Source organism: Brachyhypopomus gauderio, chromosome 20 (assembly GCF_052324685.1).
Source record: "Brachyhypopomus gauderio isolate BG-103 chromosome 20, BGAUD_0.2, whole genome shotgun sequence".
NCBI lineage: Eukaryota > Metazoa > Chordata > Actinopteri > Gymnotiformes > Hypopomidae > Brachyhypopomus > Brachyhypopomus gauderio.
The window spans coordinates 1,210,001-1,225,338 of NC_135230.1; the positions used below are offsets into that span (position 1 = coordinate 1,210,001).

Here is a 15,338-nt window from a genome sequence, read left to right on the forward strand (position 1 = left end):
CTAACTCCGAAAAGCAAGCAATATAAGCATAGAACTAGACTGAATAGATCTGTTTTTATGGATCGGTCACATTGTCACCGATACCCGATCTAGAATTTTTTCAGATATTAATATCGGAATCGGTGCATCCCTAATATTGACACATGTGCACGTTTTACTTTCAAGCTCCGCGCCCCCCCTGCAATAGCTCCGCGCCCCACCTAGGGGGCGCGCCCCCCACTTTGGGAACCACTGTACTAGCTGATCTATCTTGGGCAAGATTCCACAACATAATTAGCCAAATGTTCACCTCCGTTGCACATTCTGGAGTTAAACTGAAACCTCTGCACAATTTCACTTGGTTTGGGGTTAAAATGAGCTTTGAAATAGTTAACCAACTACTTTTCTCCTGGCCATTGTGAGCTTACTATGCTTCTCATTAAGCTATACGTAAAAATCCAACTTGTAGCAGGAATTATAACCCACACATATCCAATGACCTGATGTAATGTTCTCATTAAAATAATGTGGAATTATAACCCACACATATCCAATGACCTGATGTAATGTTCTCATTAAAATAATGTGGAATTATAACCCACACATATCCAATGACCTGATGTAATGTTCTCATTAAAATAATGTGGAATTATAACCCACAAATATCCAATGACCTGATGTAATGTTCTCATTAAAATAATGTTTTGTTGACCTCACTGGACATATTTTAACTGAATGATGCTTTGATTAACAGATCAACAGTGCTTCGTCCTTGGTGTCTCTGGGCACGCTCATTGGAGGTGTTTCCACAGCAACCATTTCCAGTATTCCATCCTCTCAGCTTCAGATTGTATCCCAGAATCCAACATTCGTCAACAACATTCTGACAGCACCAACGATTCTGCAGGAGACATTTGTTCAGAAGGTAAACACACACACACACACACACACACACACACACACGAAATCCTGCTCCAAACACAGTCTTTGTCAGTCTGAGTATTTCTGCAATAAATTATACACACACAGTACAACTTGGTAACCATCACACACTACTACAAGTGTTTTGTATGTATGAAGTAATATGAACTGTAAACTCCATTTGGTATAATTTAATGAGAATCTGGAGTTTAATTGTTTCTCTTTTTCAGATTGTTTCTGCAAACCCACTCCAAGCAGTGGTGAACGTTCCGGACTCACTGGCGACGTACATCCCAGCTGTGTCCCTGGTGTCTGTGAACATCGTGCACATTTCAGTCATTAACATGAAGACATGGAATCGAGACCAGGTAACACCACACACACTCAAGTACAGAAGAGTTTAATGTTTCCCTCATCAATACACTGACATGTTAACAAGTCGTTTATAATGCTGGTCTAGCTTTGTAAAAGTTATAATGTTCGTGTATTTGTAATTTTTCTAGGCTAAGGTGTTGATTGGAAAAGCGATTAGTGTCACTTCAAATCCAGATGAGTGAGTTAAATGCTAACAGTCTCACACACACACACACACACACACACAATAACACATATTCACACTTACACATTCTCTCACACACAAACACACTCATATATACACATTCACTCACACACATACACATTCACTCACACATACTCACAAATACACATGTGGGAGCGGGCCCAGGTTTAATGGTCACGGTTCGCTACTGCTATATACACATCTCTCTGGCTCCAGACCAGAGGTGGGTAGAGTATTCAACATTTTTACTCAAGTAAAAGTAAAAGTATGCATCCAAAACTTTACTTGAGTAAAAGTTAAAAAAGTATTTTGATTATAAGCTACTCAAGTAGTGAGTAAATGCAGAGTACTGTCTCAACTGTGTCAATAAATTACATCATGGAAAATTGAATTACTGGAGACTTTTAATGATAACAAAAATAATTTATTATAAATAAATATAATATATAAATATAAATATTAATTATAAATTATATGTATTTTTGTTTGTTCCTAATTATTAGGCCTGTGTAACTTCAATGTGTTTCACAAACGCACTGAGGAGACTGTCAGCCAATACGTGTAGCTACAAGTTGATGTCAAATAAATAATCATATATTGCTAGTGTGTACACTCACAGAGTTTGAACTGGTTTTTAGTATTGCACTGTGTTGCATTTAATAATTACATCATACAAAATTATGCCTCCAGTTGTAACAGATATATATCATTACACAAATAAGTCAAAATTATATATACGGCAAACTTATCGCAACGTGTTTCCTATAATTTGACGTTGAGTTCTTGTAGGCTGAAATGTCCACACGTTTTGGCGCACACAACTGACAGCGCATTATATAACTGTCCTTTTTACATGTTTGTAATGTAAACATTGGCTGTATGAGGTCAGGGATGCTCGGTAGGTTTTTCTGTTACTTTCTTGCTGCCGGTGGAGAAAGTTTGCGTATGCGATCACGTGACTGACCGGCTTCATTTGATTGGTCACACATACTCCGGTGAAAAGACGTTGGTCAGTCTTCTCACTGAAAAGACGAATTATTTACAAAAGTAAAGTAATGGTAATGCGCGGCGCAAATCCGATTGTAACAGAGAAAAAGTCACGTTTTTCTCACCACATATTTACTCAAGTAAAAGTAGAAGTCTTTCATATTAAAACTACTCTCACAAGTAACTTTTTTCCAAAAATCTACTTGAGTAAATGTAACGCGTTCCTACCCACCTCTGATCCAGACGTGCTGTGGATCACAAAAATTCTTAAGATGCTGAGTGTGTGTGTGTGTGTGTGTGTGTGTGTGTGTGTGTGTGTGTGTGTGTGTGTGTGTGTGTGTGTGTGTGTGTATTTGTGTGTCTCTCTGTTTCCAGTTTGCCGGTGACGTTACTCCAGGGATTTACGAGCAGTTCACTTCGGAATTTCCCTACGGAGACGATCACACAGGTGGTGAAAGCCTGTCGTCCACGATCAGGCAGAATCAAGGTCTCTCTGCAAGAGTCACAGGTACACAGGCCGACATTTAATAACCTCATAGCTGCTATGTATTAGGACAAATGCAACATTTATTAGTAAAACAGTGTTTAATTTAAATTAAAAGGCAGACAGTGATCAATTGTAATCAAGTGAATCAAATAATACACTGTAAGCCCGTATAAGTTGAGTTTACTTAAGTTGGTATTACTTAAAACATAAAGTTGTTTTGCCTAAAGGGATAAGTTGAGTTTAGTAAAAAATTTAAGTAATGTGCAATGAAAATGTAAGTCAGTATTACTTAAAATATAAAGTTGGTTTGCATCAAGGGTACAATGCAGGGCAGTCGTGGCCTGGCAGTTAGGGAACTGGTGACCGGAGGGTCGTGGGTTCGATTCCCAGACTTGAGGCCATGACTGAGGTGCCTGATTGTGTGGTGGTTCTCCGAGAAGAAATTTTTTGGGGCAGTCATGGCCTGGTCTTGGGTAGGGGTCTTGCTAGGGAACAAGGCCCTTAACCCTCAATTGCTCACTTGTATAAAAATGAGATCAAAATGTAAGTCGCTCTGGATAAGGGCGTCTGCCAAATGCCATAAATGTAAGTAGAATTAATGGGTAAAGCGATTAGGACAACAAGTACAGAAAAGTTCCATCATTGTAAATGTGCCGTATTTTGTCAATTGTGATTTTTACACCGCAATTGAAATTTGTCCTCCGCTTTTAACCCATCTGTGCAGTCAGAACACACACACACACACACACTAGTGATTACTAGGGGGCTGTGGATCACACGTGCCCAGAGCGGTGGGCAGCCCTAGCCCGGCGCCTGGGGAGAAGTTGGGGTTAGGTACCTTGCTCAAGGGCACCTCAGTCATGGCCTCAGGTCTGGGAATCGAATCCACGACCCTCTGGTCACAAGACCAGTTCCCTAACCAGCAGGCCATGACTGACTCCTTAGTATCTTGAGTTCAAGAAATAAAATATTGATTTATATTTTATTTTCTTTTTTACTTTGATTACAAACATTTAGTGAAAAAGAAAGACAAAATACTTTGTCTTATTTCTGTTCAGTAGTATTTACTTAAAATTACTTATACATTACAGTAATTTACATTAACCACTACTTACACACTGAGAAAATGACTTCTCTAAACTACTACTGGTACTAAAGACATTCTGACAGTAAGTAAAAGAGAACATGAATTGTAGGCCATAATGTGGACACCACAAACAGCACACGAGCAAAAACAAACACAGAAACATGTAGTTTCACACTACAAGTTGATTTTTTAAAGTCTGAAGTTTGGGTGGCAGTTCACGACTACCAATTTTGAGCATTACTTGCTGCATGAAGCAGAAAGTGTTGTTCATGCCCTTAGGGTAGACCAGGTGAAGGGCATAGATGAGACCGAAAAGAAGACAGACGGCCTGGGGTAGATTGGCCAAGTTGTCCATCACCACAATTCTATATGGTTCACTTGTTGCAAAAGCCGTGAGAATATCCGTCAACAAATAAGGTTAATATTAAAAGAAAACACAGCTCGTAAACAGCCTAAGCTACCGATTAAAACGCAGCAGGTTAAAAAATCGGCCGCATTGGTTAAAACAAACTGCAACTTGGACTTGTGTTTTGCCTATATGTGTCTGCCTGGCCTGACTACAAACAGCAAGCTAACAAAATGGTGGAAAAGTGTTCAACAATAAAGTTTTTAAGTTGATCAGTTGAAAACATTTAATTTTCAGTTCATTAAACTTATAATTGTTAGTAAATTTCAGTGTGTGCAAATATGAGTACAATATACTTAGATTTGATAGTAATGCAATAAAACTTAAATATTTATGTACATTGAAATTAAACAGTTGAGTAGATATAAAATCCGGGTTTACAGTGTATAATAATAAAAACAAACTTTATAATGATGTAAAAGGCCATCAGATAATTTATAAAAAAAGATTACATTGAAAAAAAAAAGTTAATTTGAAGAATATATTGAATAATTAAAAAATAATTACTTATTTATGGTAAAAGTCAATTTACACATGGGACATTGTATATTGAAAAACTGAGAAGGATTCTCGATGTGTTCTGTACTGCAGCTGACCAGCATGTACAACTATGTGAAAGGCGACACATCTTTCACCTTCAGTGATGTCCATCCTGATATGCTCCTCTACTACGAGTGAGTAACACACACACACACACACACACACACACACACACACACACACACACACACACACACACACACACACACACACACACACACACACACACACACACGCATCTGATACATTGCCTGTACTACAGGTGTATAAAACACACATGGACAAAACTATTATTTAAATAATCCAAACAAATATGTGGCAATAGTGTGTATTGGAATGCTCAAACATGAACTGACATATATTAATAATGTAATTAACTAATTAATGAAATGCTCTTTCACTGAAATATGAATCTTTAATGAGACATTGTTTTGTTCTTATTTGTACTTTTGTGAAACATTCAAATTACTTTCTTTTCATCTTTCCATCACTAGTCATGTTAGTATAATTCGTTTAATTAGTTTGATTTAATCCATTAAGTCATATTACAGGTTTATAGCCTCTATTGTAATGTTTATAATTTGGTGCTGTGTGTGTGTGTGTGTGTGTGTGTTTTAGTTATGGCAAAGTGCAGAACTGCACCTCATATTTCATATATCTTGGAGAAGCAGATTTCTCTATTCCATCCAGAGCCCTCAACAAACAGCAAACTCTGTTCAACTATGCACGGACATGTCTGGTAAACACACACACACACGCACACACACACACACACACACACACACACATACACTCACACACACTCTCTCTCTCTCACACACACACACGCACTCACACAGTCAGGGCTGGCCCCAGGGCGGCTCCTCCAGTCGCCACCAGGAGGAGCCCGCGAGTCAGACCACAGGCTAATCAGCGGTGATGGCACGCACCTGTCATCCTGTGTTTTTAAGGACGACAGACGCAGTGCCTCACCGCTGAGTTGTCTGCTTCATGTCGTCAACCTCAAGCCATCTCTCTAGTGTCTTTGCTTGGTGTCTCGCCACCCTGCCTCTTGCTCGTTTCAGTTGTTTTGTTTGTATCCCTGTCCATTTGAGTACTTACCTCCTGCGCCGCTCCCTGGCCTCTCTCAAGTTTTCCTCCCGCTGTTATTCTTCCTGTCCGTTTTGTTTTGGTTTTTGGGAAGGGTTTTGTGTTCCTCGCGGCGTTTGTCAGCTAGCCAGCTACCTCCCCTGGCGTCCTTGGTTTTCTTTTTGGTTTTCTGTTTGTTCTCTACGCGTTGAGTATTCCGCGATCGTTTTCTGTTTTGCCCCTTTATACGCGTCGAGTTTCTCCGCCTATATATAGCCTATATATAACTTATTTATATACACACCACATTGTGTTTTTTTTGTTCTAGGGTATTTCTGGCTTTAGTCTGAGCAACAGTCATGTGGGAATTCTGGGTAATATGATCTGCACACTAGACTCCTCCTACATCCAGAACTCTGACCCACTCATCATAGAGAAGCTGAAGAACTGTAGAGACCTGACTGCCTCTCAGGTCACGGGTATACAGACACTGCTCTTCAGTGGTAACACGCACTACGGGTGAGACACATTCAACTTTATGGAGCATGCCAATGAGAAAATGGTGTTATTAGGGAGAAAGGGTAGTTGTTATTAAAGATCAAGTCAAATTTAGTGAATCCTGGTGAGTTTTAAAAGGTATGAATCTCTCGTTTTTATCAGATTCACCATCGCAAAAACATAAGCCGTAAGATTACCTGCTTTAAGTAGGTATGTTACAAAAAAATTAAATGGCAAATTTAAATCACACCACTGGATAGAGCTTTTAAATACAAACAGAACAACACCATCCATGTTAAGCCTGGTTTAAGCCTTTATATTTGACGCAGCACGAGTGGCGTGAGCAGCGCGAGGGTCCGCACGCCGAAAATGACGTAATCGCGGTGGCTCAACCCATTACAATTTCAAGCATTTTAAAGTACTTTAGCCTAAATTCCAGCACTACTGCAACATTAAAATTGGTCAGGTAAATGTTCATTCCCGTTTTTGAGGGGTGTTTCTTTATACTACCACATATCGCTTCGGACAACACTGCAAAAAGAATGTGATGCAGCAAGTAGCCTCCGCCGTTCGCGCAGGTGTACAGAGTCGCGCACTACGGTCACGCCAGGCAGAAGGGGGGTAAAAACTTTTCTACTGTCCGCAAATCTGAAGGCGGAATGAACCGCAAGTCAATCAAATGACACCGCCATCATCCATCCAGCGCTGATGAGCGCCAGTGAGAATAATATTTCGGCCACAAAACAGATAGCACGCGCGTGTGTGGTTTATTATGATTTGACGGATTTTTTCCCCAAAAAAATCAAGTGACGGAGACCTTTAACCCATGACTCTACCTCTTCGTCTTTGTCATCCTTTAAGGTAAAATAATCCCACACAACTGACCGATAACTTCAAATTTACACGGCGGTCCGAGATGCCACGGAGCTAAATTGGGGCAGAAACTACGCTCGTGTGCTGAAGGTGTGCTGGAAAATGCGGACCGGATTTTACTCTCACTAGCAAAAACTGGAATGGATTATCTAAATGGGTGCGCAGGAAAACCGGGATCGGACTTAAAAAAACTGGATCGGGAGTCTGGATCGGCATTTTCTCGTGTCTGCCGATCCGATACCGATACGCATTTTTTGCTAATATCGGCGGCCGATCCGATCCAAATATCGGATCGGGACAACCCTACCATATATAGAACACATGTAGTGTTCAGAACCATATATAGTACACATGTAGTGTTCAGAACCATATATAGAACACATGTAGTGTTCAGAACCATATATAGAACACATGTAATGTTCAGAACTATATATAGAATACATGTAATGTTCAGAACCATATATAGAACACATGTAGTGTTCAGAAACATATATACAACACATGTAGTGTTCAGAAACATATATACAACACATGTAGCGTTCAGAACCATATATAGAACACATGTAGCGTTCAGAACCATATATAGAACACATGTAATGTTCAGAACCATATATAGAACACATGTAGTGTTCAGAGCCATATATAGAACACATGTAGTGTTCAGAACCTTATATAGAATACATGTAGTGTTCAGAACCATATATAGAACACATGTAGTGTTCAGAACCATATATAGAACACATGTAGTGTTCAGAACCATATATAGTACACATGTAGTGTTCAGAACCATATATAGAACACATGTAGTGTTCAGAACCATATATAGAACACATGTAATGTTCAGAACTATATATAGAATACATGTAATGTTCAGAACCATATATAGAACACATGTAGTGTTCAGAAACATATATACAACACATGTAGTGTTCAGAAACATATATACAACACATGTAGCGTTCAGAACCATATATAGAACACATGTAGCGTTCAGAACCATATATAGAACACATGTAATGTTCAGAACCATATATAGAACACATGTAGTGTTCAGAGCCATATATAGAACACATGTAGTGTTCAGAACCTTATATAGAATACATGTAGTGTTCAGAACCATATATAGAACACATGTAGTGTTCAGAACCATATATAGAACACATGTAGTGTTCAGAACCATATATAGAATATATGTAATGTGCAGAACCTTATATAGAATACATGTAATGTTCAGAACCTTATATAGAATACATGTAATGTTCAGAACCATATATAGAACACATGTAGTGTTCAGAACCATATATAGAACACATGTAGTGTTCAGAACCATATATAGAACACATGTAATGTTCAGAACCATATATAGAACACATGTAATGTTCAGAACCATATATAGAACACATGTAGTGTTCAGAACCATATAGAGAACACATGTAATGTTCAGAACCATATATAGAACACATGTAATGTTCAGAACCATATATAGAATACATGTAATGTTCAGAACCATATATAGAACACATGTAATGTTCAGAACCATATATAGAACACATGTAATGTTCAGAACCATATATAGAACACAGGGAAAAAGGGGGATTTAATAGAGAAGGTGCACAACCCAACATTCGTGACCTGGTCTAAATTAAGGAAACAATAACTAGCAGTCAGCTGATACAAAGACAAGACACGTATAGACGGACAAACTGCCCTCAGGTGTTGGGAATTGTAATAGGCCCCGCCCACCTGAGGGACGGACACATGAAATACTGCTGCTGTGGAAAGAGGCGGCCAGCAGGGGGCCCGTATTGTGACACGTGGAATACATTTGACAGAGTTCTGATTGTTTGTTTGTTTCAGCTTTTGTATATTTGTTCCATGAGCTGCTATGATAGAAAAATGAAAAAGAATGAGATTTAAATTTTTATATTAAGAAAGTGATTTAAAACAGTGATAATCCTAGATCACCTTGATACTAGATTTCTTAAAGCAAGCTAAACTATATATGTTCCTAAGCAAATAACGTAAAAAAAATCCTTTTCCATATTTTGATTTGGCCCAGTATGTGGTGAATAGGTGAAGTTGTATAGTGTTTATGTGTAACATAAATACTGGTGGTTGACCTCATGAACTCATTAATGTTTATTAGTGTTTCAGCAGCATAGTGTCTTACCTAGAGTGTTCTTCTGTGCTCAGAAATCCCTCAACATGGAATCTACAGACTCTACAGCAGTTAGACCCCTTGCCCCTCCACTTGAATCAGGACTTCTGGGCTCGGTTCACCTCTGTATGTAACCTCTTCATTTCCTAAATGTTGTAGAATGTGTTGCATTGTTTTTATTTGTTCATTTATGTAATTACAAATTTTGTGTGTTTATTCTTGAAGACTGTAAAAAAGACATTTCTGCAGTCATTCATGCCAGCCCTGAGAACAAAGAAGACCCCAGTAACAAAGCTACAAAATTTATTTACTGCATGCAACTCAAATATGCAAAGGCACAGACGTGAACTAGGTATCAGAGCAAACACTCCCACAATGACACATTCTACATCACATAGGGTTAGATTATGTCCTCCAAACTTTACAGTTAATTCCCATCCGCCCCTCCACCCCCAACATACTCACACTAACAAACATATATTGTGGGGTTATTTAGCTAAGCATTATAGCTGTCAATGAAGGATATCACAGAAATGGATCTCTTTGTCTCTCTGTGTCTGACAGGATGCACTGTGGGTGAGATCACAGAAAGAATCATTGCAGATGAATCATTCCCTGTTGATTACAGTTCCACCCAGTTTGATCTGTGTCTGAATGTATCCACACTAATAAGTAATCTGGCAGATATAACTTTGAAAGTGTTGGATATCAGCATGGAGAGGATCATTCTGGACAAATTAAACCAGGTCAGCTTTGATATTTTCAGTACAATTTGCTGTGATAGTTCATGACGAGGATGTTGATTTGTGTGTTTTTGGTTCAGAGTTGTTGTAGATGTGTGTGTGTGTCTGTGTGTGTGTGTGTGTGTATTGCAGGTGTATCCATCGGGGCTTGGGGTGGCAGCATGTATTAAACTCTAAGGCGTATTTGTTTTTGATTGTGTGTGTGTGTGTATTGCAGGCATATCCCTCAGGCCTTGGGGACAGTGTGCTTCAGCTACTGGGCTCCACGTCTCGTGTGGCCAACGTCAGTGAGATCTACACTTGGAACATCACCACGATCGACACACTGTCCTCTTTAATGTACCCAACTGATGAAGCCTGGACTTCAGAGCAGGTAACACGTGCTTCAGTCTATTGAAAGTAATGGGCATGTCATTAGGCTTAGTATTGTACTGGGTGAGGTTAAGGTTAGTATTGTACTGGATGGTGTTTAGGTTAGTTTTGAAGTGGTCAGGGTTAAGTTTAGTACTGTACTGTTTGGTGTTTAGGTTACTATTGTGGTGGGCTGGGTTAGGGTTTTGTATTTTACTCTACAGTGTTAGTGCTAGGATCTTATGGGGTAGGATTGGTGTTAATACTGTACTTGGATTAAAGGTATTTTAGGGTTAGTGTTAGGGCAATATTTCAGGTATTTCCTGCAAATGATCAAATTATGACAAACAGAATATGTGACCAATTTATCCTATGCATGTGTGTGTGTGTTTGTGTGTGTGTAGATTGATGCAATAATTAGGGTATATCTAAGTGTGGCTGGTCAAACTCTGGGATCTGCTGAATTGAATGCAATCGGCTCCAATATCTGTTCTTTGAGCGTCAGTGTACTTGAGAGCATCACTGCAGACAACCTAAAGTGAGTACACACACACACACACACAAACACAATCGCATGCACACACAAATATCAACACAAGAACTATATTTCCCAGCTCAGCTAAACAATGTAATGTCTTGCTTATGTAGCGCCCCCTGGGGGTGGCTACTAGAATTTATTCAATATTAAAATACAATGATAAATGATGGACCAGTTAGGTTCGCTCTGGAGGCAAGGATAATAAAGACACACAAAATACGATGAGATAAATTGCAATAAATATATTAAATACCTTAAAACAGGGGTATCAATGTGCAATGGGGAAAATCAGGTGAGAAAAAATAAAAACACATTAACAATGTTCACACACAGTATATTCAAGGTTTAGTTTCTCTATTGTTATACACAAAATATTAATCAATACCCAATGGTAGAGTTTATGGTGTTTCCAGAATTAAATATTTAGTACTCAGTCCTCAGGGGTAACAAAGTTGATATCTTAAGTTCCATTTAGATTATTAATCAGAGGTTTCATTTAATTTCTAGGTTTTATATCAATGTTTATCTTACTAGCTGAGGTAGGTATAATTAGAGATTAATAGAGTTAAGGTAAGTATAATTGAATCACTAAGGTAAGTATAATTATTAAGGTATTAAGGTATGTATTGAAGGTATGTATAGGAGTATTAAGGTATGTATTGAAGGTAGGTAGTTGTTTGATTTCACAGATTAAGAGGTAAGTATTTGTTTTGTCTATTGCTCTACAATATAATAAATCAATGTTATTTCTCTCTCAACACCATAAATGATTTCTAGCAATTCACATAACCAAAATAATAAAACAATCAATTAAAATAAACAAATAACAACAATATAAAACAGTGAATATCAAAGTGAAACAGTAAATATCAAACTCAGTGCTCAGGTTCCTTGGGCTTTTGGCTCGCCAGCTCGTATCCCACACGACTGGTAACCAGGCGGCAGGTCCGAGCAGAATTCAGTAGAATTCGTCCCAATCAAAACTGGCCTATTCATACAAAACAGGGTTCAATCACAACTCGTTTCACATTTGTCAACTAATTACAGTAACTTCATTTTCATATAGCTCCGGTTACACATTTAACATCTCCAAATATATATATAGTATATATACACATCACAGCCCCGTAGTCACAACATTACAGTGATACAGCTTTAGCTTAACAGCTAAGAGGTACACACGAAAAGGATTTGTTTAACCCGTTCTTAACTCATCAGCCCAGTAGTTACACAGTTAGCTAGGCATATATGTATCCATAAAACGTATTACCAATGCACACAAAACCAAAACCTCTTTAGGAGAGCATAACTTAACTCACCAAATCCGATCCGGAGTTCAGTAATTGGGCGCCGAAACTCAGCTCACCGCGTCGATAATCCAGTCACAAAGTACTCATTCAATTTCTCGTTCTGCCTTATTCGCGATCCGAACGGCTCAGATTTGCGATCGTCGTTCACACAGGACGCGCTGGACTAGCTAACCCAAATGCTGATTGGTTGGTTTTTTGCGCAGTGGCTGTTAAGAGTTTTCATTGGCTAAGTAGTGTCGGGTTTAGCGGTTCTATTACCGCCAGCTACTTCAGGGTTTCTATTGGTCAGTTTTTGCCGCAGGAGCGGTCCTATTGCTGCCGTTTTAGCTTAAATATAATAATTATTATTTTAAAATAATTATTTCTACTAATTTATTAATTATAATTTATAAATTATAATTTTAACTCTAATATTATTAAATTAAATACCCATTTTTAATTCCTTACTAATTATATTATTATTTATTAATATTTTCATATCCCATGTCAATCAACCAACCAGGATTCCACAACCTCCAAACAACCACTTGGAGCAGTATGTCCAAGGGGTGTCAGCCCCAGTAACCTGGGTTACACTTAGATTTTCTAAATGCAAGTTTTCAGTACCAGTCTTTCTCCTCTGCAATCCCTACACCTCTTGGTCATTATACGTCTCCCACTAACAATACAACTATGAGAACTCTCTACATGTCACGTCTCCCAGTCAGACACGTGTACTGGCTCCCAATTACACTGCACATTAAGTTTATTCTCTTCTTGCTGACAGGTGTAACTAAGCCGAGCCTTCAGCCCTTCTGTAAAATAAACCTGACCAAATAAAAGTGATTTTATGTTAGATGTAATACCATCTAGTTTTAGGGCTCTTCTAATATCTATCAACTTGTTCCCTTTTGAAACAGCACAGTAGCTGAACACTGCCTCTCCATAAGAATTTAGATCAGATAAGAGAGAAATTCAGAAAATGTCTATCTCTAGGTAAATTTGTCCTCTCATCCTACTCCATGAGGTCTTTTTCCTCCTAGCGTGGTTCCTCTATCAGGTACTCTAATGTAGTAGCTTAGATGTTCCCAGGACTGCACTCTTCTGAACATCAAGACTGACTACATGATCATGTATATTCGGTTATTTTTAATTGTACACTCCAAATGATATTGCTGCATGTTGTATACGTCATGTCCACAAGGCTGTTTGTGTTGTTTTTAACTCTGCAGGAATGCAAACCCTATGAATTTGTTATCATGCTCAATGGATCAGAAAACAGTTCTGTACAACATCGCCAACATCTCGTTCAGCGATATGCGAAGCAACAGCACTGAATATTACGTGCTCATCGCACCTTTCCTCGGTAAAACACACACACACACACACACACACACACACACACACACACACACACATACACATACACACACACAAACACATGAATTCACATATGGATAGATATATACACACACATATGTACACAATCATATATTACTGTGTTTGTGGGGTATATTGATGCGATTTTTTGAAGGCTCAAGAGTCAATGAGGATTATGGTGTGAAATAAAGAAATTACATATAGGAGAATATGTATATTGTGTATATTGAGATATATTGAGAGACAGACAGAGAGTGAAAGAGAGAGGGAGAGATTTCTCCAAACATAATGTGACATCCTATCATCTCTGTCCCACCAGCTCCACTCCAACTTTTGCTTTCTCAGAATTCCTGTAGTCGTAGTTTTACCAAGAACTGGATTTGTCAGCTTGAACTCACAGCTGGTTTTAACATTAATGTTGTTGTGTCAGTTTTCCCTGTGAAATCACAGATGGATTGTTGTTTTATCTCCCTTGGTTAGGAGGAGCTCTAGTTGCAGATATTCAAGAACTTTCTACACAGAACATCAACATGGATATCAGCACGTTCTTGAGTTTGAACTATGCAGTGGTGATGGTATGAAACACATGAAAATAGAATATAATTTCAGTATTAATACCATGAAACAGTTTTGGACTGAACAAAATTGTGTGTGTGTGTGTGTGTGTCTCTCTCTCTCTCTGTGTGTATAAGGAATTGAGTGTCAGTACAGTTCGGTATCTACTGGGGGTAAATCTACCAGACCTAAAGCTGTTTGAGAACACCACACTGGTCCAGTCCTGGGAGGCACAGCAGTTACAGTCTCAGCTGGACACCCTGAACATCGGTCTGACTGGTGGAAAGACCGACTTGATCACCACCACCCTCACAACTGTCACAATGGGTGTCAACGTAACAAGAAATGATACCATATTCAGTACTACTACAAGTTCCAGTAGCACTCCTGTCAACACTACTGGTAATCTCAACAGTACTACAGCTCAAGTGAACACCACCAGTCTCAGCAGCACCAACATGACTACCAAGAACACAGAGACAGGTGACAACGCTACTGCTAATGCTGGTCCTATTCACAACACCACTTTGATTCCCCCACAAACACACTAACACTACAGATTTACATTATGTCCTCCAGTCTTTAAATGTCCTCACAAATGTAGCAAAAACATAGTTCATTGTCTTCATTACTGACAAAAACAAAATGGGCAAGGTTAGGTTTATTTTGTAGTCAGTATAGCTACATTACAAATAGCATTAAATGTATTTATCTCTTCTCTCTGTGTCTGACAGAATGTACTGCAGGTGAAATCACAGAAGCAATCATTACAGATCCATCGTTCCCTCACTTCTACGATTCCACCCAGTTTGATCTGTGTCTGAATGTAACCACGCTAACAAGTAACTTGGCAGCTATCACTCAGAAAGTGGTGTATCCTGACATGGAGAGGGTCATTCTGAACAAACTAAACCAGGTC

The 15,338-nt window shown here is 38.7% G+C and overlaps 1 protein-coding gene across 1 annotated transcript in view; it reads left to right on the top strand.

Moving 5' to 3' along the window:
- The window catches only part of LOC143484583 (uncharacterized), a 34,601-nt gene that overhangs the window by 7,977 nt on the left and 11,286 nt on the right, over window positions 1-15,338 (top strand). The window contains exons 11-22 of the mRNA XM_076983386.1: window positions 734-904; window positions 1,131-1,268; window positions 1,404-1,453; window positions 2,822-2,954; window positions 5,018-5,100; window positions 5,573-5,705; window positions 6,363-6,553; window positions 9,599-9,689; window positions 9,801-10,050; window positions 10,128-10,309; window positions 10,524-10,679; window positions 11,062-11,195. Coding sequence (XP_076839501.1) covers window positions 734-904; window positions 1,131-1,268; window positions 1,404-1,453; window positions 2,822-2,954; window positions 5,018-5,100; window positions 5,573-5,705; window positions 6,363-6,553; window positions 9,599-9,689; window positions 9,801-10,050; window positions 10,128-10,309; window positions 10,524-10,679; window positions 11,062-11,195 — 1,712 coding nt within the window. The remainder of the gene's footprint in view (window positions 1-733; window positions 905-1,130; window positions 1,269-1,403; window positions 1,454-2,821; window positions 2,955-5,017; window positions 5,101-5,572; window positions 5,706-6,362; window positions 6,554-9,598; window positions 9,690-9,800; window positions 10,051-10,127; window positions 10,310-10,523; window positions 10,680-11,061; window positions 11,196-15,338) is intronic.